We start from the raw sequence: 26,253 nt of genomic DNA on the forward strand, positions 1-26,253 counted from the left end.
CGGAGTCAAGGATGATCAGATGTACGTGCTTTGCTATTGCTACATGAAAAAGAAATTAAAGATATAAATCTTACATTGAAGTAGTTTTTCAGAGTTTCAACATGGCTGTAAATCGATAGATTTGGTGAACTCTATAGAGAGAGGAAAAAATGGCAACATTACTGTCCATTGAAGCTCTAAAACCTGGCTTTGGTGTCCAACTGAAAAACAAAATGATCTTTTTCTCTTGTCCCTGGTTCGGATGAGGCAATACTGAGTGAAGAGAAATTTTGCATGTATTAATTATAGAGAAGGCAGCAAAATAAGGCTTTTGTGTGAATATAATTGACACTAATAATTTATAAGTTTAGCAAGAATTTATGTAATAAGCACCAAGTTCTTGTTTATTAAGTTTCATTGTATGCTTTACAAAGGATCTCAGATTTCAGAATAGTCATAACTGTACCATCATTTTGATGATAATAATAATAGTTAATACTTATTGAATATTTGTTATCTACCAAATACAGAGTCAACCCCTCACAAGCATCACACATTTAATATTCAAAACTAGCTTACGAGGAATATTTAATTTTAATATATTCAAATTAAATATTTTTTTAATATTTATTTTTATTGATTTCAGAGAGGAAGGGAGAGAGAGATAGGAAACATCAATGATAAGAGAGAATCCTTGATTGGCTGCCTCCTACACACCCCACAAGTGGGGATCAAGCTGGCATGTGCCCTGACCGAGCTTCGAACTGTGACCTCCTGGTTCGTAGGTTGATGCTCAACTACTGAGCCACGCCAGCCTGGCAAGACACTCTTATTAACTCTACAGGGCAATAAATTTAGGGGTAGAGATGTGACATAATTATTCAGGTTCACAAAGGTGGGATGTCCCAGTGGGGTATGAACTCAGAATCCCATTTTAAAACACTATGTCACGCTCCCATCCCCATGCAGGTGATAATACGTAGAGGGGGAAGCACATTTTGGCTCCCGTATACCCTTTAAAGTTTTTGTTTGTTTTAGGCTTATGCCTTACCTTTCATTTAACATTTTGGAAAAGGCTGCTAATTAAGAGATTACTGCAAGTAGGACCCAGGAAGGACTTTGAAACCTAGTTGCGCGCCCTCTGTGGTCGAAGGACTCTGCTCTGTGCTAGAGAGAGAGGTACACCGTGACCTGTGTGTGGTTTGTCATTGCACAGTTGTCCTTGTCCACTCATTAACTAATGCTGTTTGCAGATAAATTAGGAGGAAACTTAAGAAATTTTAAATATTTAAAAATTATCTGATGCTCAACATGTGAACTCCACCCCCAGCCTTTCTGAGGCAAACCCTGGGCTCATAATGTATAATTGTTGATTGATTAATGGGAACCAAACAGACCATCTGAGATGAACTTTAGTGAATTAATTATTAATAGGAGATGACATTTAAAAAGCTGAGAAAAATCTCTATTGCAATCTCTTTAAACGAATCTCTCTCAAAGGCTGAGCTATGTGGTCAGAACTCTTCTAAATGAGTCCTCTCATAATTTTAGGTAGTCTGTAATTGACTATATGTGGTGTGTGATGTTTAGTTATAGTGAAAACTTTTGTCGTTTGGTTTTATTTTTCTTTTGGGAGGAGCTGCTTTGTGTGTTTTGTCTGTCTTGTCTCACAATAGTCACAACAAATGACGACTGTTGCATTGGCTGTCATTTCCTTTTAACCTGAATCCCCCTTCTCTAAATGCCTGGCAGCTTCCTATCTCCTTCTCGTTAACTGGATCTGATCCAGCGTCACAGTTACAACCTGTTAGGCACTGTGAGGCTGAGGGGCATGCCTTCCTGCTCGGCACTTGGGATTTTAGACATTCATGTCTTCAGGTTATTTCCTCTCATGCTAATTGCACTCCAGATTGGAGTCTGGAAGACATGGCAATGAGTGCACACACTTACTTGCTAATTGGCCACATGTTTAGTTATTGGGGTTTAAATCTATACTCTCATTTTTTTTCCTCCTCAAGGAACTCTGAAGTGCATGTTTGAATTTTGAATTCCTTTGGAAGTGGGAAAGAATTTCAATCAGTTAAAATAATGGCTGGTTTGTCTTGCCACTTCCTTCTTCTTGCTACAATTTATTAGGCAATAAATACATTTAAAAATATCATAGATTTATCAGCCTTCTGGTTCTTATATAATTGCTTGGGTGAACTGACATGTGGTTACAGCACCCAATGTGATTCTGTAAAAAAAGGTTAAATTGGAAAGCAGGAATCCAAGGATTAGTGCTATTGATGTTGCTAATTAGGTGAGTGAGCTTGGGTCAAATTTCTCATGTTCTCTGAACTTTATATTCCATACATAAAATTAGGGGATTGTACTAGATTATCCCAAAGATCACTTCCAGTTAGAACATTCTGGGGACATTTAGGGAATTTTCTTAATTTTAATGCCAGCCATAAGCTTTCGAAAGTTTATATGCTGGGTGTCCCCCAAAAGTGTATACACACTTTAGCACCTGATAACTCAGTTTTGAAAATGAAATATATTTTAATAAACACTGCCTTTATAATCATCCAAAGTGTGTGTATACATTTTTGGGACACCGTGTGTGTGTGTAAAACACACACATAAGCTTTATACCAATATTCATATTATGCATTCTTTGTTGGACATCTTTTAAAAGATTTTCTACATTGTAAAAGTCAGCTTTCTTGGTTTTCTTCAATGAGGAGCAAAAGTCTTAAGTATCAGTAACAGTGGCTTTTAGAATTCCATTTTGTGACCTTGGGATGCCTTTCTGTAATTTCAAAGTGGCTTTTCATTTCAAACTAGTGGTCCAGTACACAAAATTCGTGCTCTCGGTGGGGAGGGGGTCCCCCATGCTGGCCTGTGCCTTGTTACAGTGCAGGAGTCCCACAATCCATCACCCCAAAGATGTAGGCCTCTGCGAGCCTCATGTCCCTGGGCCTGGCACCGGGGGCAGGGATGCAAACCTCACGTCCCTAGGGCCAGCACCAGGGGTGGGGACACGAGCCTCTGCAAGCCTCACATCACTGGGCCCAGCACTAGGGGCGGAGATGCGAGCCTCACACAAGTTCCTGAAACTGAAAGTCCCCACCCACCCGCACCCGCTGCACACGCAGACTCCTGCTGATCGGTCGTTACTCATGAAGGCGTCACAGCCATTTGCATATTAGCTCTTTATTATTTAGATTAGTGGCCCAGTGCACAAAATTTGTGCATGGCGGGGGGAGGGGTTGCCTCAGCCCAGCCTGCATTAATCAAAGAAAAGCAAACCAATGGCCACCTATTTCAGATGCTGATGAGGATAGAAGATTTCCATTTGGTTAACAATATCATTTTTATATCAGCAGTCCATATGAGAAAAACAAAGTATTTCACGGAAGGTGGACAAATGACTTGGCTTCTGATATCTTCAGCTAGGGTTTGTTTTAAAATAAGTTATTCTTGTACTGAACGTTTTATTCTACTGAGGTAATCATGGCATGGGTTTCTAATTCAGGCTCCTGGGTACTGGGTGCTTCTACTCATGTTGACACAGAAGAAAGACTCTAGGCAATATATTTTTACTAGAGGCCCGGTGCACGAAATCAAGCACAGGTAGGTTCCTAGGCCTGGCTGCCAATCAGGGCCAATTGGGGCCTTCCTTCCAACTGCCAGCCAGGGCCTTCTTTCCCTGGCTGCTGGCTGTCAGCTGGGGCCTTTGTTCTTTCTGAGCCTCCCTCTGGTGGTCAGCGCACATCATAGTGAGCGATCAAACTCCTGGTCTCTCGATCAAACTCCCATGGGGACAATTTGCATTTTATCCTTTTATACACACACACACACACACGCGCACGCGCACGCACACACACACACACACACTAGAGGCCCAGTGCATGAATTCATGCACGGGTGGGGTCTAGCTGGCCTGGCCCCAATCGGAGTGGATTGGGGCCAAGCCTGTTGGGAGGAGGAGACAGCAGAGGTTGGCTGGCTGGTCCATCCTGATTGGGGCCCGATCAGGGCTGGGCTGGCTGGGGTGAGGGGCTGTGGGTGATTGGCCAGTGGGCCCCACCCCCAATTGGGGTCAGGGGGCTGATTGGGGTCTGGGCTGGCCATGGGGAGGGGCCATGGGCTGATCGGGGTGGTGGGGACCCCACAGGGGCAGGGCCTGCCTGGGGGAGGGGCCGCAGGCAGTTGGCCAGCTGGCCCTGCCCCTGATCAGGGTGGCTGGGCTGATCTGGGGTGAGTCCAGGCAGGGGGAGGAGCTGCTGGAGGTTGGCTAGCCAGCCCCAACCCCTATTGGGGTAGGGGAGCGATCAGGGGTGGGGCCAGCTGGGGGGAGGGGCTGCAGGCCAATTGGGGTGGTGAGGGCCCATTGGGGGTGGGACTAGCCGGGGGAGGGGCTGCAGGAGGTTGGCCAGCTGGCCCCACCTCCCATCAGGCCGTTTCAACTGGTCATTCTGGTCGTTACAGTGTCTGGTTGCTGGATTTTTATGTACATAGATAGATATGATTTAAACAATTTAACCCTCATTTAGCTTTATGTGCCCTTTTTTGGTTCGTTAATAGATATCATATTTTTAATCATATATGATACCTATTAACTAAACAAGAAAAGAGCACATAAAACTAAATGAGGGTTAAAGTGACAGTAAAAGCAAGCCTAGATTAGGATGATCTATTGAATATAAAAGGCATTCAATTAAAAAAATTAGAAAAGCAGCTGCTTTTAAGGTAAGGAATGCTTATTGTTAATGTTATTTTAATTATGTATGTTAACAGAAGGTATTTGGGTACTGCTTGTATGATACTTTAGTTTATCTAGAAAATCACTAAGAAATCTTAAGAATTCTGTGCACACAGGTTTACATAGTTTAAACATATTTTTAAATCTATAATAAAGCTTTAGAATGGTTCTAAAGATCTGAACATTTTGGCATATTGATGAGCTTCTTTCATAGATATTTGTATTTTCCTGTCCTTTTGGTTTGCACATTTGGAATAAATAGGAATAAAATAATTAAAACGTGGCAGTGGACTTAATGGGAAATTTGTTTTAGTTGGTCATTTATGTATCGCCAAATATGATTTTTTAAATCACATTCAGTCAAATTACACATTCTTAGCTGTGTCATCTGTAGAAATAGGCTTGTGTTCTCTGGCCGAATGCTAATGATGGGTTCTGCTTTGTAGATTTCAAAGGAAACTCCTATTTGTTCTTAACAGAAATCCTCTGAGATAGACAAAATGGGTGTCTTTTTCTTTATTTTTTATAAAAAAGAAAAAAAAATGAGATTCACATAGACCAAATTTGTACAATTATTAGGTAACAGACTAAAACTAGATATTATGTCACCAGATATTTATCTTGGAAATTTAATTGTACAATAACTACCTAAGATCATTTCCCTGAATCACCAGAATTATAAAATGTGGAGATTTTAACCCTTTTGAATTGAAAATACAGATAATTTCTCTGCATTAAATTATATACTCATGACCAGTAATGCTGGGGATACTTATAAAATCATCGATTATCCAGTATTCTTTTTAATGTGCCGTGCTAGCTAAAGCTTCATAAAAAAATAAAGTCCATGATACTTATTGTTGAGCAACAGGTATGTATATGTCTTTAAATATGCTCCTTAAAATTGGCCATTAGGTTTAAAATTACTTCCCAAAATATTAAAATGGACTGAGTCCCTGTTTCTTGTTATAAGTAGCTTCCTGTTCCTGCTTTTGGATGTTTTTCTCCAAAGATGAGTCAGTTTAATATGTTGAGCACAAATCATGTTACTGGAAGGGATCTCTCCTTAAAGAACATGCAGTTGACTGTCCAGTTTTGAATAAGTTCAAACATTGCTATTAATTTCCTTAGAATCCCAAGGTCTTAACTTTCAGAGAACTGCTGAATCTAATTCTACTGCAGAGTTTTGTCATGTTTATATAAAATTAGAGATCAAATAACAGAACTGTCCATTTTAACCAGGCACATATGGTGTGTTTTAAGCTATCTATACATTTTCTTAGTATTCTGGAGGAATCGTATAAATAGCTAGTTGAGTATAGGAACTAGTACCCAAAATTTCTGATTATAAACTCTATCCTTTTTCCATTATACCACTTCTACTTAATCAACAGAAGCAGCTTTATGGAGAATTAATTCACATTTCTTTGAGAAGCTTTTCTGATTACTTTTTATTTTTTATTTTTTATTCCATAGATTTTTCTTGGAAATAAAATGTAGTACTTAAGTGTTTTCAGTGAATATCTTCATCGAAATGATGCTTTTTGCCATGAAAGAACCTCTTACTCATTTTCTATGCAAATATTTAAAATTTACCTGATTTATATAACAAATCCTGCCTTAATACTTACAGGGTAAAAGACTCAACCAATATTATTCTTGATTGAGGTATATTATGTGTCTAGCTAAATGAATGGAGTTACTTTAATCTAGGTTTGAAAAGCCACTTACTGAACTATAAAAAGTACTTATACTTGTTCATCCTCTAATGCCATTTCTGCACATTTATCCTCATAAAACGATCAGAAAATGCCTATGGTTATGAATAAATTCTTTGCAATATTTATGGTATTTGGGAATATTGGAAATGATTTGGATGTTCTCTGAAAGTTACCTATATTATACACATCTATTTGATGAAATTCGATGCAGCCATAGAAAAATGATTATTGTGGACACTTAGTAAAACGAAAAATGTTTAGCAAAAGCAGGTCACAGAGTAGGAGCTACACTATAATTATACCTATTTGAAAAATGTGTACATGCAGACGACTGCATGAGAGTAGAAAATAAAACTGTAATGTTGTTAGGATTTTCAAACTTAGTTTTACCTTCTGTGTTCCAAATTGTACAAGTTCTTATCCAGATTTGAATCTCAAGATCAAATTCGTTGAAATTTTGTGTGTCAATTATATTTTGCTAATAGAATTCTATATCTAAGAGATTTCTTTGGGGGATCAGCAGAGTCTAAAGTTTTCTTGCATTTATCAGAGAAATCAGGCCAAACCAGCTCCTCTGGCCTGTAGCTCTCACAAGTACAGGTTTTCACAAGAGATTTTTACTTCTTCTTTACTTTTCAAAGACAAGAATAATGGGAGAACAGCTATTTCGGTATATTTCTTCTGTTTCATTTCCCATGTTTGGAAAAACCTTAAGCTGGGGAGAAAGAAAGAAAGAGAAAAAGAAAGAAGGAAGGGAGGGAGGGAGGGAGGGAGGGAGGGAACACATATCATGCAAAAGCATTTGACAAAATTATTTGAAGTTCAGAAAAGGGTGGCTTCAGAATAAATTCTAAACTAATTGCTAGTTACCAACTCTGCTTAAATAGTTTCAGAATTCTCCCTTATTGCATCCCGCAAGCAAGTACAAAATTGTAATAAATAATTACAATAAACCTATAAATGAAATGAAATAAAATAGGGTTATCAGTAACTTCTTAAGTCATATTTATATTCTTTTATTTTTAAGTCCTCACCTGAGGATATTTTTTTATTGATTTTTTTTTTTTTTTTTTTTTTTAGAGAGAGTGGAGGGGAGGGAGTGAGAGAAAGAGAGAGAGAAAGATGTGAGAGAGACACGTCAGTTGGTTGCCTCCTGCATGCACCCTGATCAGGGCTGGGGATCGAGCCTGCAACCTTGTCTGGGAATCGAACCCGCGACCCTGGGGTCCAGGGCTGATGCTCTAACCACTGAGCAACAGGCCAGGGTCATATTTGTATTCTTGATATCTCTCAGATGTTCTGGCACAGAGTAGTTTATTCAATGAATTTTTTAAATTAAATAAATTGAATTGAGTTGGTGAATAGAGTTGTCCTATTGGTAGTATGTGGAATACAAAGCTTTAGCTAGTTTGAGGTTTCCAAATAGTGCAAGATTTCTAGTGTTCTTTTGAAGATGTAGCATGGTGCAGACAAGAGGATATGAATATAATGGGGAAAAGATCTAAAATTAAATGTGATCATTTTATGTACACAAATTAAAAAAAAACACCTCTGCTTTTTAAATAGTAACAGGAATCCCGTTTCTCTTTCTTGCTGAACTCCAAAATAAAGTGCTCGGGTCTTTAGTTGCTCAGTTTGTAAAAACAGTGAAAACTAAAAACCATTTCCTTGAAGCCTTGAAGCAGGAACATGAAAATATTAAAAGAACATTCCATGTTTTAGAAGGCCCTCTTGTGGTAAAAAGGTCAAACTATCCCAAATGAAGACAGCTTTGGAAACCTGACAGGAGCAGTCACCATGACAGACTTTATTAATAGTAATAATAGTAAGAGTCAAAATTGAGCAAACGAATGCGAAATAATCCATTTTCACCTTTCCTCCATGGTCCCTATGGCGAAATTGAAAGACATAAACCAAATAGGCAATAACAAAAACTAATCTTTTTCCACCTGCTTTATATAACTACCCAGTAAATCTCTAATGATAAAAAATAAAATAAAATAATAGCTCCTGGCAACATTTTACTAAAAAGCTATCAAATTTTGCTTTATACATTTTCACTTGAGAGTAATTTCAGATTAGCACAAAAGTTGCAAAAATAGAACTAAGTGTTCCTGCCTGTTCTTCACCCAGCTTACCTAAATAGTAACATCTTACATAACCATAGAGTCATTTATAAAACCAGATTAGCATTGCTATGCTGCTGTTAGCCAATCCACAGAGCTTAATCGGATTTCATCATTTGTCTTAACAGCATCCTTTCTCTGACTCCAGAGCTGTCCAGTCTGCGCCTTTCTCTGTCTTTCATGACCTTGACCTTTTGGAAGAGTACTGGTCAGTTATTGTGTAAAACATCCTTCCATTTCAGCGTGTCTGCTGTTTCCTCGTGATTATTTTCAGGTTGTGCATTCTCAGCAGTCAGACAAGCGATGGTGTGCCCTTTTTTCAGTGCCCCATAAAAGTAGGTACTTGGAACGTCATGTTACCGGTGATGCTAACTTTGATCACCTGGTTAAAGTGGTGTCTGCCAGATTCCTTTACTGCAATGTTCCTATTTTTTCCCCCTTAATAACTAGTAAATATATCCACCTATTTTATATTAGGTGTTTAACATAGTTGGTATCATAAATGCATTTTCCTGCTCATGGACATTTTACTGAAAAGGAGGAATTTTTCAAGGTATTCTGTTCTCTGTTTGCCAATGATTCGTTTTCCCTTTTCATCTGTGGCCTTCTTTCACCAGTCTTGCACTCTCAGTGAAAATCCTCAAGACAGAGTCGCCTTGTTCCATGTTGACTGACCCTCTCGCACTCCGTGACCTTGCAGGTATGTCGAGAGTACCAGCGTGGCAATTGCAACCGAGGAGAAAACGATTGTCGGTTTGCTCATCCTGCTGACAGCACAATGATTGACACCAATGACAACACCGTCACCGTGTGCATGGATTACATCAAAGGGAGATGCTCTCGGGAAAAGTGCAAATACTTTCATCCTCCCCCACATCTGCAAGCCAAGATCAAGGCTGCCCAATACCAGGTCAACCAGGCTGCAGCGGCTCAGGCTGCAGCCACCGCAGCTGCCATGGTGAGTAGGCACACCAGCCCACTCCTTGTTAGCAAAGTGAACAAGTGTAACTGACGACAAGCTCTTCATTTATTAACATTTTTTTTTTTTTTTTTTTTTGCTGAAGATATGTTTGTTCAGGTATCCCAGACAATACCTAATGCAGTTACCGTTCGCAAAAGTGAGGGTAACTCCTCAAATGGTTTCACATTGCTTCTACCTTTGGCCTAACTCTTAATACTCTTGTCTTCCTCTGGATGGTAGGGTCTCTGACATTTCTGCTTTGTAAAGAACACCTGTCTCCTTTTGAGTTTAACGATATTGCCATCTCCGGTGCTCGTAGGTCTGCGTGCCATCTAATCAGCCAGTGTTCTCCTTCTTCGGTGTGCTCTTCTGCACACCATGGCTCTTCTCTCTATATATATCTTGCTTTTAACAGTCACATAATCTGAAACTATTTAGGAGAATTGCTTCCACAAAATTGTTTTTAGAATTAGCTGCAAGATTCGAACCACGTAGGCTCTCTGGATTGTCTTAAATAATATCGTGGCATAAACATAATTGTAAAAGGAGAGAAGCTTGACTATGCCATTCTCTAGAAAGGAGAAAAAGGGGAGTTAGAAGTGGGAGCATTTAGAATAGATATGAAACTAGTCTGAAGGTAAATTTTGAGGTGATCTCCTAGCTGATTTTAACGAGCCCATTCTTTGTTCTTCACTTAGCTATTTTAATGTTGTCCCTTTCTACACATAAATATATGACTCGACCATTAAGATAGTCATAAAGCACAATAATCACGAGAGAGGTCTTTTCTGTGTTTGTTTTTGGATACTTGAGCAAAAATACAGAAGGCTGACTCTCTCCTCCTCTCTTCCTTTCACTTTTTTTTTTTTCTGTTAGAGTATCTTGTTTGTAATTAACTACAAAGAGGAGTTATCCTCCCAATAACAACTCAGTAGTGCCCTTATTGTGCATGCTTAGTCTTGTTATTCGTTGTATATGGCATTCCGATGATTTGTTTTTTTATTTGTTTTTTCTCACCTACCCAAAAATGCACTGCTGCCCCCATGATGCACCTCTGCTTGCTGTTTATGTTAATGCGCTTGAACCCCACTGGCCCATTGCCATCATGTGCTCGCTGCCTGCTAATTAAGACTCAGTCGGCTGTCAAATCACTGAAGCGACCCCTCGAGGCAACCTTTGACCTGGTACTATGACCTTTCACCTTTTAGCTTGGCATGTAGCTTTGTTGTAGATACAAGTTTTTTTTTTTGTAATCAATTTTAATATATATAAATATATATTTTCTGTTATAAAGTTGCAAAGTACAATGAAAAACTGAGTGTGGTTTCCTGACAAAATTAGTGGAAAGACTATATAATCTAAGTACCTGGATGGATATCATACAATGAAAGATTCTGAAAGCCCAGCAGCCCACATTCAGTTTAACTACATTGTAGAACGTTCTAATGAAATACTTCAAGGACATAAAAATTGTAATTTTGACTGTATATTTATGTACCTCTTTGGTTAGCATGGCTTTAGCGATAGAATTATTTACTTTTTAATATTTAAAGTTCAGTGTTGAAGAAAAAAAAAAAAAACTTGCATGCTCTGGGACATTTGCATGTCTAGGTAGAGCTGGGGGCGGGGCAGAGTGGGATCAGTTTTTATTTGACCTGTTTCATTCACTCCGTACAATTAACTATTAACATTGCTTATACTTGTCAATCCTCATGGAGCTCACAGTGCAGCTTTTCTTCTCTTCCTAAATCAGTGGCTTCTCAGAGAAAGCCTGAAGCATTATGGGACTTAAAACACTTAACGCATTGTAACAAGTGCTCATGAACTAGTGGGTTTTTTTGTTGTTTTTGTTTTTGATAAAAATAATGCTTCCTTTAAAGCTTTTATCTTGCGTTTGTTTTAAAAATTGTGTGTTTATTGGATCCCCTCCCCCCCCCCGTGGGTAGTTAAGTGCTCTGCTGCTTGCTTGCTCATGCTTCCTAACAATTTTAGCCTTCAACTGATTTTTCTTTTTTCTTTTTTCTCTTTTTACTGGTATTTGTTTTTTATACTCGTTCACTAAACAGGGAATTCCTCAAGCTGTACTTCCCCCATTACCAAAGAGGCCTGCTCTTGAAAAAACCAACGGTGCCACCGCAGTCTTTAACACTGGTATTTTCCAATACCAACAGGCTCTAGCCAACATGCAGTTACAACAGCATACAGCATTTCTCCCACCAGGTAAGGGGTTTGAGTCTGTTTATACACGAATCAGCCAATCCACATAGAGTTCTACTGGTAGAGCAGATAAATCAGCCCTGCCCCCAGTTTGTTGTTAGTCGTAACTAAGGTGGAAGGTAAGGTGGCAACAGTGACAACTCCTCGGAGGTATCCCATGTGGTTTTCCTTCGAGATTAAGAATTGTAGCTTCATGACACATGGATTAAAGATCAGTGATGTTTTATGTACTTATTTTTGTTTGTGCAACTTGGAATTGAAATGTAGTGCTTTTTGGTGTTTTTTTTTTTTTTTTTCTTTCCTCAAACGTGTTGTATGTGTGTGTCAGGCTACTTATGACACTTTTCTGCTGTAAGACCCCTTTGCCTTCATGATGCCATAGAGTCCATTCGAATTCTTTAAAATGACGCCTTCAGTTTTGATTTTGATTTGTCAGCCCTTTTGTTCTCAAGGTGGAGAATAAAAACCTGACTGTGTTCTAGGGCTCTTAAAAGTGCTCCCTTCAGTACCAATCAGTGCATGGCTTACGATCACAATTGATCCTAAGCTAATATTGAAATAGCTGTCAGTGCCCAGTGAAAATAACATTTATTCTCGAGTCGTACATTTGTGGTTTCAGTTGATTTCAACTTAGTCACATAAACACTCTAGAACTATCCACAAGGTTATGAAATTTAAAAACCTAAACTAACCAGTCACTTATTGACCTGGATATTTATTTTAAGTCGTTCTTCATCTACTTCAGAAAATACATGTTAATCTCCTTATAATCTGAAATTCAACTAACAAGAGACTAAGACCATTTTCCTCTTTACCTCTTAACCTTACAAAAAAAATATTTCCATGAGTTCTGAGACTTATTTAATAAAGTAATTTTTATTTTTTTAATTTAAATTAATAATTTTTTAAGAGGTGTGTCAAAGATCCAGACCCATTTGACACTATTGGCAGTGCATTAAGTTCATAATACCATTAGGGAATGTGATCATTTATTTTTTAATAATAAAAAAAGAATAAATTATATTCACATTAATTTTCACTAAGCACAATTTTTTATATTGTGCATCTTTGGAAACTGGTCATCCACATATAGAATATGTAGTAGCATTCAATGAGCTAGAATATTCCACTAACTGAAATAGCCCATGCTCTAGACACTGTAAGTAAACCATATTTGTACTCATAAAATAATATCTATCAAATTGAAGTTTGTCCACTTTCAAATTAAAATAAAATCATTTAGATCTGTAGGGTATTTTTTTGTATTCTGAGTTAAAAATTACATTTATCTTATATTTTATAATGTTAAAACATATTCCTCAACATATGTAATTTTCCAGAGATTTCTGAAATTAGTCTTTTTGCTCTTGTTAAAATTGCCATGCCCCTAAATTTATGCTGTCTCCAACAAATAATCCATCAATTTTTCACTAGATAAAATTTCAAAGAATTACACCTAATACTTATCATAATATACCTAAATAAGCTTGAATTATCACATCTAAATTTGAACCTCCAACCAAATCTCCATTATGTTTCTTTTTCTCTCTTCTACTTTTCCTTCTCCTTGAAGTAATTTTAACTATGCATACATCTCACTTATAAATTTTTCCTAGTTGTTTTTCCTATATTGTCATGCAGATCGATTTAAAAATTTAATTTGAAAAAGTCATGTAATTAAAGTAATGCACTCCTCAGAAACACACTATTCTGCCATACAAATATCTTTCATAGGGGAAATTTGAAATTGACAACTATATTCATTTAAATTTGGTCTTGTGCTGAATATTGGAGGGAAAAGAATTTAATTGGCTATTTGTGCATCATTATAAGTAAATCAAACCATTTGATGTTAAAATGGACATGATGATCATTTCAAAAGTGATTTTTGTTTTTGGTAAGTGGGTCCTACAGCATTATGTCTTCATATTTGTGAGTTATTGCACCCTAGCTAGTATTTTCATTGCTGCCTTATATTTGCTGCAAACCCCTCCCCAAACTGTGCGCATTGGTTATAATGGTAATGAGGAAGATAACTCAAACTAAAATTCAAATAATAAAAGCTCCAGGGTTTTAGAGAGATAGGGTAAGGTTAACTCATTTTCAGCATGTGCAGGCTTAATTATGCATGGGGTGAAATATAGTAGGCAAATTGCAGCATAATTACAAATAAGAAATTTAAAACATAAAACCTTTGCAATATTTAAACTAGGTTTAATATTCCTAAAATACCATGTTATTCTTTGTCCCTCATCCTTTCACCCTCTCCCCCTCCCGATAGAGGATAATGTTTTCACAGGATCTAGATCCAGTTGTACAGTATTCAGTTTTGCTTGCTCTACTCTGTTATTGCCACTTTGTTTTTGTTGTCTTTCACAAGTCTTTGACTCAGTAGCTGTAGCAAATGGCAGAGGTCTTCGGGTGTCTTAAATAATGCCTAGCGCTGTAATAGAACTCCACCTGAGAGGATGCCTCCTTAGCTCCATTACCAAGTTTAATCCCGATCACTGTGCCCACAGTCTAATTGTGATCACAGACTCACTGCAGCTGTCCCAGGGATGCCCGTTGAGTAGTCGGTGGTTGTCAATGGCAGCTTTGTTTTGCAGGGCTGTCTCTGACAAGACTCAATTGGCAGATATTTTTCTAACAAATGCTCATCCCAGATGCTGCTAGTATGTAAATAGGTTGTGCCAAGATTCAGATAGAAGTGTAAAATCATTGGAAATACTAAAATCTAGAAGTCTAAAATAATCTCATAGAAAGAACAGCGGTTCTGTAGTTGAGAAGGTACCCTGTACTTGGTAAAATAAATTAGATTTTTTTTTAATGTTTATATGTCACAAAGAACAAGGAATATACCTGTACTGTTAATTTAACATCATGGTCGAGCAATTGTGAACATCAGTGCTAACACCACATATGTAATGTATGTATCTTCATTATCTCCCATTCAGGGTTTTTACTGAAGTCCAATTAGCAATTTTTGTGGGTGAAATTTGCTAGAATATTTGCTATTCCAAGAAGTCCTGAGGGTCTCAACCAGCAAAGAAAACTAGTCTGGTTTCCCAGATACCAAGTAAACCAATTTGAAACATGAAAGTATCCCCTCTAAATATTCTTCCTGCATTTAAACTCCAAGCTCAGGCAGTACAGAAATTTCACTTTCTCTTTACCCATAATTCATTGCTTGGTATCCCTCCAAGTAAAATTCCCATGTGGATGATCACAAGCTCTTGCATGTCCGTGTGGTTGCTGCTACAGTGAACAGGAAAGTAAAACCAAGGGAATGAAAATGAATGTTTTGGTTTCCTGACATTGTTAAGTCAGTTCTGTGCATTGAATTGTTCAGCATTTTAATAATAAATAATACGTTTAATTATTTAACATGTGCTCAATATAAAGAAAATGTTAATGAGTTCATATGTTAAAGTCAGAAATGGCAAAGCGGCAAGGTGGCTAGTCACCAGGTTAAAACAAAACAAACGACAGTATTATTTTTAAAGTAATTAAGGTGGTTTAAATTTTTCCCCCAAATACTTGTACTTAATAGGCAGCAATTAGGAGAAACAAAGTGTACCAGCAGACAGTTGAACTGGCTTTTATTCTTCACTCAAGACTAGTTCTAATTGATCACTGTGCTATTGTATGATTTGATTGTGCTGACAGTTACATGCCACTGTTCCCATAATAACAATTTTTCTTCTTTGTTCAAATGAATTTCCTAATTACACGTGTGATGGGATGTTTTAATTCTTTTCCCTTTCAAATCCACCTTCCTGTTGCAATGCATGATGGGCAGGCTCAATATTGTGCATGACACCCGCTACAAGTGTTGGTAGGTGCCAGCTTTGTTTCTTGATTATCTTAAACCTATGGTGCACCTCACAGCCCCTCAAAATCCACTGCTAAGTTTAACTTTTATCTATTGGGCAAGTCCATTTCCCTTTTACTAACACCTGTCAATTAAATGTCATTTTCTATTTAATTGACATGGACTCACATAAATGTTTTCTTTACACACAACTTTCCTTTAGTCACCTTTGGTGGATTTTGATTGGACTATGAGTTCTAGTGTGTAAAAAAATCTATCTCATAAAAAGTAATATATTGTATATTTTTATAATAGTAAATAAGAAAAATTACTTTCAAACAGTTAACTATATATATGAAGTAAATACCTGTATGTTGACTTAGATTTAGAATGTCTATGAACACTATATAAAATTCTTGTTTGTGACTTAGCAAAGTAAGCCTGTTTGTGTCAATTTTCTTAATTTGATGGTAACAAGCTTTTTTTTCCCCCTTTTTTTTTTTCTCTCTCATCTCCCTTCCCCTTCTCTCCTTGGAATGTTGTCCTGCTTTGCGCTGTGATTGCATGTCACTCGCTGGTGATGATGTCCCGTCACATGGCTTATTGCTGTGATAAATACCATGCCCAATTATCTCCTCCATGTTGCCATGGTTTCCATATTGCTACACTCTTCTGTATGTTTGCTTATATGATTTTCCCTCCGAAAGTTCCCATGGTGCACGGTGCTACGCCAGCCACTGTGTCCGCAGCAACAACATCTGCCACAAGTGTTCCCTTCGCTGCAACAGCCACAGCCAACCAGGTTTGCTAATTTACAGCTTTGTTTCTTAAAAACCAACTCTGATAGGGCTCAATGCAATAGCCCTTACGCACGGGGATTTCCCATTGAGGTCAGTGGGAATCGTGTGTACGTGAGGGCTGTCGTGGGTGCTTTAATAGCATGGGGTTTCAAAGATTCCTCTTGTTGGCCTACACATTCTCTCTACGATGAGCAGCAGAATGCTTTTTTGCCATTTATAAGTGCTCCAAAGTTGTCGCAGCTCCATTTCTAAAGCTACTAAAATTATATTTACACAAGCAATTCTCATTTGGTCTCAACCAATCATGCAGGTATTTTGACTGATCAAAAAATGTAGCTAATTTTAAGGTGTTTTTTTTTTTTAATTATAAATATCTGGTATGTACAATTTCTCAGTTCTTGCCTAAATTCTTAATATAAAGCACAATATTTAAATATCTAACATATGCCACAAGGACCACTCTTGTAAATAGAGTTTGTTATAAATTTGTTAAAGTTTGCATACTGCATATTCAAAAATCGATGAAATTCATGTTCACATTTTGATTCTTCAATGAAAAAAAATTTTTTTTCCCTGTAATTGCCCACCTTAAATGTTGGGGAGTTATGAAGGAAAAAAAGACAATCAATTCTGTGTTCCATACACGTTATAGAATAACAATTACACAGGTTACTTTTAAGTAAAAGGGATCTGTTTCAGAAATTTAAATTTAATGGTATATGAGAATGACTATTTAAAAGAGAATGATTATTGAAATATTTATAATTTAAAAATTGACATTGATTCAATGAGCATTGTCATTGAATCAAATTTATATAAAGTAGGTTTTGGCTTGAATATCCAGATATATTTGTTATGAAAGCAAAGTTCAGTAGGGTTAATAGCATATGAAAAAATTTAGAGCCAAATCAAATTTCATATAACCCACGGACTAAGGTTCAATGTAGCCAAGTGAATCTCAAAAGAGCCCGTATGAGTTGAGAATCAACATGTTGCCCTTTGGGAAGAGAAGACCAATTAAGTGCCATTTGAATATTTTGTTATTGCTGTGAGGAATAGCCACCCTTGTTTCTACAACACACTGTATTCTGTTGAAGAACTAAAAACTATTAGGATAGCCATTACAAACTTTCCAAAGCAGTATAGGGATGTATCGTAAAGATTCGCACAAGCTTTAAACATTTCTTGGCAAAGACCATTCAGTAGTTTTCCTGAAGCTTGTCAAAATAGCCCTGGATTTATGCTAACACATCAGACTCATTTACAAGAATGCTAGATTGTGCATATGTAGCATGTTCGTAAGTAATCTTTACCCTATGGCAGACATTTCTTAATGGATTCAATGCAATCCATTTATGGGGTAGATGGATGATGCCAAATTCTCCTGTGTGTACCATGCATGACTGTAGAATTGCTGGTGTAAGCAGAACTATAGCAAAGCAAATTCCAACGTGCCCTTGGCCACCTGGGTTGTAGGGGACACTTTACTTTTTTTGCATTGTGCTGTGACCATTTCATGCATAATCTTGGGTCTTCATACTGTTTTACAACCAAAAGAAAGAAAAGGGAATGGATATATATATACACACATATATTATATCTACATATACATACATATGTATATGCCTACAGTACATTAGCGATGCTGGAAATAGCTGATGCCACAAAATGCAGCCTGCATGCTTGCAGAAGTTTATAGCTGGCCCTTCATCTGCATCGAGTGGTGGTGTTGAAGGTCCTTGGTATGTTTCGACAGCCCCATCCCTGATGCTTCTACACTGTTGGGTGCAACATCCTGTCCTGCAGCAGCAGGAAAAATGGTATGAGAAGCTTCATTATGCTTGGAGCACATTTTCGTGCCATTTGCCAATGCTGTAAAACTGTGTAAAGATGTCAAGCTGAAAAATGGAAATAAAAGTGAGACATATTAATTTACACTCCAGACAGTGGATTGTAATATGTTGCATTAGTCTAGGACCTCTAAATTGAAACAACAACAACGAAAATGCCTTCATGTATGTGATCTCACTGTTCTCCCACAACCTTGCTGACATGGGAGTCGTGCCACTTTGTAGGTGACGAAACTTAAGCAGAGAGTAATGAAGTGCTTTGCTCAAGGTTACACGGTAGGAAATGGGTCACTAGTGTTAGAACCCGTGCTTCCAGTCCTCTGAGAGTCTCCATCTATGATGCTGCCTCTCCTAGGTTAGCAGCTGTAATTCTGGGTCGTAGGAGGATCAGCTACATCTTGGAAGTTCTTGGCTTTGGGGACTATTGAAATAAGTCCCCTCTCTTTTGGTTTCTTATTATATTTTCTCAGGATTTTTAATTCTCTTGCCCATTTATAATACAAAAAAAAAAGAAAAAGGTACAATTAGGATTCAGAAATAGGTTGTGATGTAAATTTATGCTCTTACCCAGTTCTCTTGAAGTACACCTCTGTAATTCCTACCTGGTATTTTAAATTGGAAAAGAAGTTAGATACCATAAGTTGGACAAAAGAAAATGTTAGAAATTGGTTGCACAAAAATAGGCAAGACATTTTCTACTTTGCTGTTTGGATTACTGAATAACTCAAACCACAGGGGTGTGGGGGTGTGTGTGTGTAGGCCAACAAAAAGGGCTTCTTTTAATTACTGCTCTGCATGAATTTTTGATAGTTGTACTTCTCTTACTTCTTAAAATCCGATAACATTGATAGAATAGTATTTAACACAAAGATTTTAAAACTGAGTTGCTACTTTGACATTATGTTTTCATTAACTTACTGTTATGTTGACCAGATAAGGACTATCACCTGACAGCTGAATTTCACTTTTCTTAAAAAAATTTAATATTGAAATGTTTTCATCTCTTGATTGTTGGCTTGCTTGCATGGATCATTCATTAAATAATTTTTTATTTACTAGATACCCATAATATCTGCCGAACATCTGACTAGCCACAAGTATGTTACCCAGATGTAGAATTTTCATCACTAAACAGTAAGTTTATTATGCGATACATAGTATATATTCGTGATGGTATTTTTCAAAGATAGCATCTATGTAATGCATTTAAGAAAATGTTTGCAAACTTTCAGGGAAAGTACTTATGCAGAGCTCATATTTTTTATCTTAGATGGGTTATGAGGGATTTTATCATACAAATTTGTAATAAATATATTTATATCACTTAAATATACATAATACTTAGGGAAGATAAATTTTGTTTTTAGTTTACATTAGAAATAAACCACAGGCCTGAAGAAAAAAATATGACTTAAATCTAAATAGGAAGCGTAGATCAGGGGCTAGCAAACTTTTTCTTAAAAGACCACAGTAAATATTTTTGGCTGTGTGTGCCACCTGGTTTCTGTCACCACTCTTTTCTGTTTCAGCTACCCAACTCTACGAGAAACAATATGTAAGCGAAAGAGTGTGGCTCTGTTCCAATAAAACTTTATTTGCAAAAATAGGCAACCAATAGGCTGTATTTGGCTCACAGTCCTGATCCCTTTTGTAGATCCTCATTTTTTTTGGGGGGAGGGGATAAATTCTTAAATGAGAACATGCTTCACCTCACAGTATCATTAGAATGTAAACAGTGTGACTAAATAAATTTATATAGCCCCCTGGCAATGGGCAAGGAGACACCTGTTTGGTTGTGTTGCTCTTATATCAGTCAGGGGCAAAGCAGAGGTACAGTTCTTAGTTCATCCTAGCTTAATGCCTGTGTTGGTGGCCAGAGCTGCTTCATGCCTGAGGCACATAAAAAAAAAAGAAAGAAAGAAATAGATACACACACTCATATATATGCATACACACATCTAAATATCCAAATGAACTTGAGGTACTTTGAAATAGTCACCTTGGCAGATCATATAATTTCTGAAAATGTTGCCATTGCTCAAAAATGGTGTGAAAGTCTTGTGGCTTGTCTTCAGACACACTGATTTAGATACTATTTAGATACTTTGCAAACGCTTAAAGGATATGCGTGTGTGTTGTTTTTTTTCCAGTATGCATGCATCCAAGTTTGCATATATGCTCAGAAGTACAATAGGTAATTATGTTTATATTTTTAAAAGAGCCACAACATTTAAAACTGCCTCTGGTGAATAAGATGGGTGATCATTCTCTGTTGCTTCCTCTCATTCATTTCTCTTCGATAACACATTTGCAAGTGACTTTTTGGTGCTACTATGTGTAAATGACCATGTCAATGAGATAAAGATGAATAGGTAAGGAGATCAAGACATAAATTTCAGCACACTGTAATAAGAAAGGTTTGAATACATTTTTCTTGGAAAAATGATAAAGGAGCAACTCTCCCAATAGAGTCAGAAAGTAAGTAAATTTGGACAAAGAAGGTTGTCACAGAGAGAAGAGAGGAGATATGGGCCTTACAGGAGAAGGGACAGGGTGCCATGTCAGGAGACGGCAGAGAACCAATTCAGAGGCCCTTGTGAGAATAACCCATAATGAAGGCTGGACAAAGGTTGAGCCCATGCAGAAGAGGAGAGAAAATATTTGAGGGCCATTTAAGAAAGAAAGGAGAGACTGTGCGAAGTACTACCAAAGACATGCTACAATCATGAAGTACATGACTGAAAATGATTTTGTCTGTCTCAAAGCACTCTCTATGCAGTTCTGATAATAAGGTTTATTATTCTGAACAATAGCCACATGTTTGAATAAGCATATTAATTTGTAGTATATAGGTTTGGAAGAAGAGTTCTTTTTACATTAAAAAATCTGTTTCAAGATTTTATAGTCATTTGGGCATGTTTGCTATATATATATATATATATATATATATATATATACACACACACACACACACACACAAACACACACACGTATATATATAACTATGTTCTATTTCTTAGCAATAATCCAGGTTGAAAAAAGTTATGCCAAATGGCCGTAAGTCCAGCAGTTAGCAAACCAGTGGATTTGTCTGTGTTGAAGCTTAGGCTGTTCGTAGTGTATCTATATAACAAATGATTGGTTATTTTCATGAGTTGCAATATTTAAACTTTTTTAAAATATATTTTTATTGATCTCAGAGAGGAAGGGAGAGGGAGAGAGAAAGAAAAACATCAATGATGAGAGAGAATCATTGATTGGCTGCCTCCTGCATACCCCCTACTGGGGATCAAGCTGACTACCCAGGCATGTGCCCTTGACCAAAATCGAACCTGGGACCCTTCAGTCTGCAGGCCAACCCTCTATGCACTGAGCCAAACCGGCTAGGGCTAAACTGGTTTTGAGTGCAGCAAAATGGTGGTTTCTTTCATTCTCAAGGTTGTATTCTAAAGTATACTTTTTAATATGTAAAGACTCTCTGATGAGAACCAATTTTGTATAAAAACCAGATCTACTTACAAGTACAATCTATTTCACTTTAATTCATCAGGAGCCTAAGGAATGATATTACTTTTTCTTGGCTGTAGGAAAAATTTACCCCAAACGTTCAATGATCCAAAATAGTTAAAATATTATTCTTTTTTTCCTCCTAAACACATATTGTGCTAATCAAGCACCCAAATACAGATGCTCCTCGACTTATGATGGGATTTGGTCCCCATAAGCCCATTATAAGTTGAAAATGCATTTAGTACAGCTCACCTACCCAACATCACAGCTTAGTAGCTGAGTGCTTAGCATTCTCACATCAGTGCAAAGTCAGAGAAATGTAAGTCGAGCCCATCCATAAGTCAGGAACCATCTGTATAGTGAATCGTGTTTAATGGGGCTTGTTGCATGGATCTTAATTTTGTAAGCCAAAGCATTCCTCTTAACTTCAGCAGAGAAGTAAAATGAATTTAAATTCTGCCCCACCACGATAGTGCTAAAAAAGAGTCCGGCTATGTTCTGTCCCTTGATTCTGCAAAGTTGTTTTACACTTTTAGCTTAGTCTTTGAGAAGAGTCTAGAACTTCACGAAGCTCTGCATGTCATTGTATTCTCATAGAGAGGGTCAGCAAATTTAGATCCATTTGTACTTGTGTGGTGTTATTTTTGTTTTTATATGAAGATGTTATAACGTGCATGTGTTCACACTAACTCAAGCAATACAGTTTTCCTAGTAAATATGTATTGGAAACAGCTTTGAGCTATCGCCTGTTTTAACGAAGACTATGTGTTGTTTTTTTTCCCTTGTAGATCATACTAAAGAGGAAAGGACAGTGTGCTTGGTTAGAGTAAAGGACGAGGTCATTAGCCATATTGTATATACCGTCAAGCAACCCCCACAAAAACCCCTCAGCCACAAGACATCCACATATTGCATGTTAACCAGAAGAGAAGACAACATGGAAACCCACTGCACACTGTTGCCTATACACTTTGTACATTTAATTGATATTCGTGCTGAGGTGATAATACCTGTCTATAAAAGAACAACATCGTCTTTCTTTTCTAGCACAGAGTTATGCATTCAAAGATGCATACCTAATTAGTTTCCTAATAGATTCATGCCATCTTGAAAAGACAGACTATGGTGTAACCACGATTCTCTTATGTATTGGTACGTCTGTAGACCAAGGTATAATTTTTTAAAAAAATAAGTTTATTTCTTTCAAGGTTTACAAATAACAAAGGTGCACCTTGTATTTAAAATTGCCATTAGAGGTGAAGAGCGTGCATGCACAGTCATTTTTGTTTAAGAGTAATATTTTTAATGTAATAGATTGTAAGATGAGGTGAGGGAGGGATCTGACAGAGATGAATGTGCCAAGCAAAACCACAACTGTGTATCTTTTAAAGCACATCATGGCTTTAAGTACCATGTTGTAAAGGATTCTCATGAAGTGCCATAGACTGTACATCAAATTAGAGTATTATTTCTTCAGTGTTATTGTTTTCAGAGCCACATTTTGTTGCTTATTTGCTAGTACTAATCAGTCAAAGGGCACCATTCTCTTTTTTTTTTTTTTTTTTTTGAAACCAAAGCTGTCTCAGAAATGGCCAATGTAACCACAGTAACAATAGAACAGCACAACACCATTTCTCTCAATACAGATAAACTCACACATACTGGAGATATATATAATAGATATATATATATAATTATTTTAATGCATTGTAGTGTAATATTTATGCATACTATACTGTATAACATGATATTCAAAAGGGATATGCCATTTCTGAGACACGATAACAAAAACATGTTTGAGGAAATTATTTTGCTTCTATTTATAGCTCTGTCAAAGTCAAAAGACTATAAATGCTTTGCAAAAATGGTTCCACGTTTGCTTAAATGCTTCATCACAGTCACGTTGAAAATAGTGACTCTAAACAAAGAAGAAAGCAGCACTGTCATCAGATGCATGATAAACCAAAATATGAAAACGGGAGGTGTTTCATTTACCTAGCAATTGGGTGGGTTACGTACTTGGGGGAATTTTATATGTGATTTCTTTTGTTTTGTTCAGATTAACTGCTTATAGCCTTAGAAAGCCTTTTACAAAATTATAAAAATAAAATAGATGTGCATTCAGTTTTTAAGAATGGATTCATCCAAAGGAATTCCCTTTTTGTGGTTTGGGTGTTGCAGCTAGTAAGGGTATTTTTGCTCTGGTCAGCAGTTCTGCAACTGCTGAAGTAGGGGCCAGGTCACTGGTAGTTATAGTGTGGAATGGGAGAGGCGAAAGTTCAGTTGTAGAACTTTCCATACTTCCAAGTTTACTGCAAGTTTTTATGCTTGAGAGAGATGCTTTCTAATATAAGACTGATGTGTTGATTTTACTGATTGTACTGTACATCTATTAAAGCCTTAGATTATTACATTACGGGTTGGAACCCATACCAATGTAATTTCAATCGTGTTAAGAGAGTAATGGTGACTTCACATGTTATTGTAGTTAGTTACATTATAGAATATTACTTATTTTTCTTGTTAAAATGTAGTTTTTCATTTCCTACACTTGTTAGATTTCATTTTGTATTAACAATTGAATATCATTTCAGTTTATAGACTCTTGTTTTATTAGATTTTACTGATGAATTTTTCAAAATACAAAAAAAAATTTAAAGTAGTTTTTCCTTCATAACATACTCAGTTTTGAATTACATGTAGTGTCATATGAATATTCGTATTATTGTTAACTAAATGATTTCTATTTTACTGATTTAATATTAAAGTGTAAGAATATCAGTCATTGTTAGTTCTTGTCTAGTTTTCATTAAAAGAACAAAGATCTTTTATATGGATATCTTATAAATATATAATCATTGCTAAGTAAGAAGTTAAGTTGTTGCTATTGCAACAATCCTGGCAGACAATTGAGTAATATTTTGATGATTTATTTTGTTTGTAATTAGTTATTATAAGAAGATCTAGAACCTAGATATTAGAATAAAATTTATTTTCTACTGTATCCATTTCAAATGTTAAAGTATTGTTTAATATTTTTGAAATCCCTGAATATCAGGCCTTGTTATAAATAAGCTGCATAATCAATAAATAGAACAAGGGACTTTTTGTTGATAATCCAAATACTCAAAGTTTACGTAATGAGAATTCTAGCGTGTGTGCAAACTCTTGAGGGTTGATTATGCTGCAATTGAGCATGTTGGGACGTCTAGAGAGAAGGTTGACTTTTTGCACTTCTGTATATAGTCAAAAGAGAGAAACCTGTATAATAGTAAGATCTTATTTTGAATAAAAACGTCTATAATTACAAGGAGTTTTGTTAAGGCTAATAAAATGAGACTGAGCAAAATTGCTTGCAAAAGTGGCACCGAGTTAGCACTCCGTACCCCTTCAAACATGTTGCTTTGCTTTTTTGTGGACAGCTTGTAGTTTGCCAGGATTTTTTCAGCTGGAAAGATATGCCATCCTTCCGAGATCTCATGACTGACAAAAACTCCACTGGGCCAAATCTGCCTGAAGACCATTACCAAAAATAGCAGGTACTTCAACCATTAAGGTGAAATCATGGATCAGATATTCCTTACATTTTTCAAAACTACTGCATGTTTAAAGCTTCAACAACAACAACAACAAGGAGAGAAAGAACTATACTAAGGACGTATTATTCTAATCAATTTCTGCCAATTTCAGTGGTTTATTGTTCACACGCACACACACACACACACACCAATCTTCAAAACAAGTAATGACTTTCACAAAATTGAAAATATAAACAGGCAAACCAAACAGCACAGCGTAGCTCTAGTTGTTATGTGATTGTTTTTTTAATCGCTGTAGGAAGCCTGTTCTTTCAGCAGGTGAAAAGAGAAAACACAGTTCAAAGTTCAGGGTTCTAATTGGCAACTCAGAAGCACTTAAAAAATCGAATGTGATCACAGGCACTTGTTGAATGAATCTGTGTAGCCAGCCCTCACTCCAGCTGGTTCCCTCGTTGCACTTACCGGCAACCCCGCCCCTTTCATCTGCTGACAGGACAGATGTGCTTGGTTTTACTCTTATGTAATCACAACTTACTTTCTGCTTGTAGTTGCTTACAATTATGTATTTTGTCTTGGGCTGCGATTTGTTTTACGCTTATTTTATTATTATCGCAGTAGTTGACTTTGCTGTATGGAAAAATAAAGTGAAATTGCCCTAATAAAACTTCTCTTTCTTAAGTATATTTGTGTATCTGTGATTGAAGAGTACATTTTTTTTGCGCCTTTCGCATACGTGTGTGTGTGTGTGTGTGTGTGTGTGTGTGTGTGTGTCTGTCATTACGAACGCATCGTTACGAAAATGCATCGTCTGGTTTTAACTGACCTGACCGTAAGGAAGGTCATCGCTGCCTTTCTTGCTGACCTGCCTTTGATACCAGAAATGAGAATGTGAATCCTGACGTGTTGCCATCCCACGCCCATCACTTTCTCGGAATCTTGCCCTCCCCTCCCTGACACTCTTAAGTGCTGTCTGGTAGCATTTTTGGTGT

The 26,253-nt window shown here is 36.9% G+C and overlaps 1 protein-coding gene and 1 pseudogene across 5 annotated transcripts in view; both read left to right on the forward strand.

The window, feature by feature from the left end:
• MBNL1 (muscleblind like splicing regulator 1) overlaps nt 1-25,945 on the forward strand; it is a 166,770-nt gene extending 140,825 nt beyond the window's left edge. For 4 of the 5 annotated variants that reach the window (XM_028146458.2, XM_028146468.2, XM_054713655.1 and 1 more), the window contains 7 exons: nt 9,277-9,534; nt 10,668-10,721; nt 11,604-11,757; nt 15,554-15,589; nt 16,273-16,367; nt 19,275-19,349; nt 22,514-25,945. In XM_028146458.2, the coding sequence (XP_028002259.1) occupies nt 9,277-9,534; nt 10,668-10,721; nt 11,604-11,757; nt 15,554-15,589; nt 16,273-16,367; nt 19,275-19,331 (654 nt within the window). In that variant the 3' untranslated portion in view covers nt 19,332-19,349; nt 22,514-25,945. The remainder of the gene's footprint in view (nt 1-9,276; nt 9,535-10,667; nt 10,722-11,603; nt 11,758-15,553; nt 15,590-16,272; nt 16,368-19,274; nt 19,350-22,513) is intronic. The other variant, XM_008142202.3, reaches the window with a different exon arrangement.
• On the forward strand, nt 19,973-20,118 carry LOC114231847 (small nucleolar RNA SNORA48; annotated as a pseudogene).
• Nucleotides 25,946-26,253: the final 308 nt, after the last annotated feature.

This window comes from Eptesicus fuscus, chromosome 3 (genome assembly GCF_027574615.1).
Source record: "Eptesicus fuscus isolate TK198812 chromosome 3, DD_ASM_mEF_20220401, whole genome shotgun sequence".
Taxonomy (NCBI): Eukaryota; Metazoa; Chordata; class Mammalia; order Chiroptera; family Vespertilionidae; genus Eptesicus; species Eptesicus fuscus.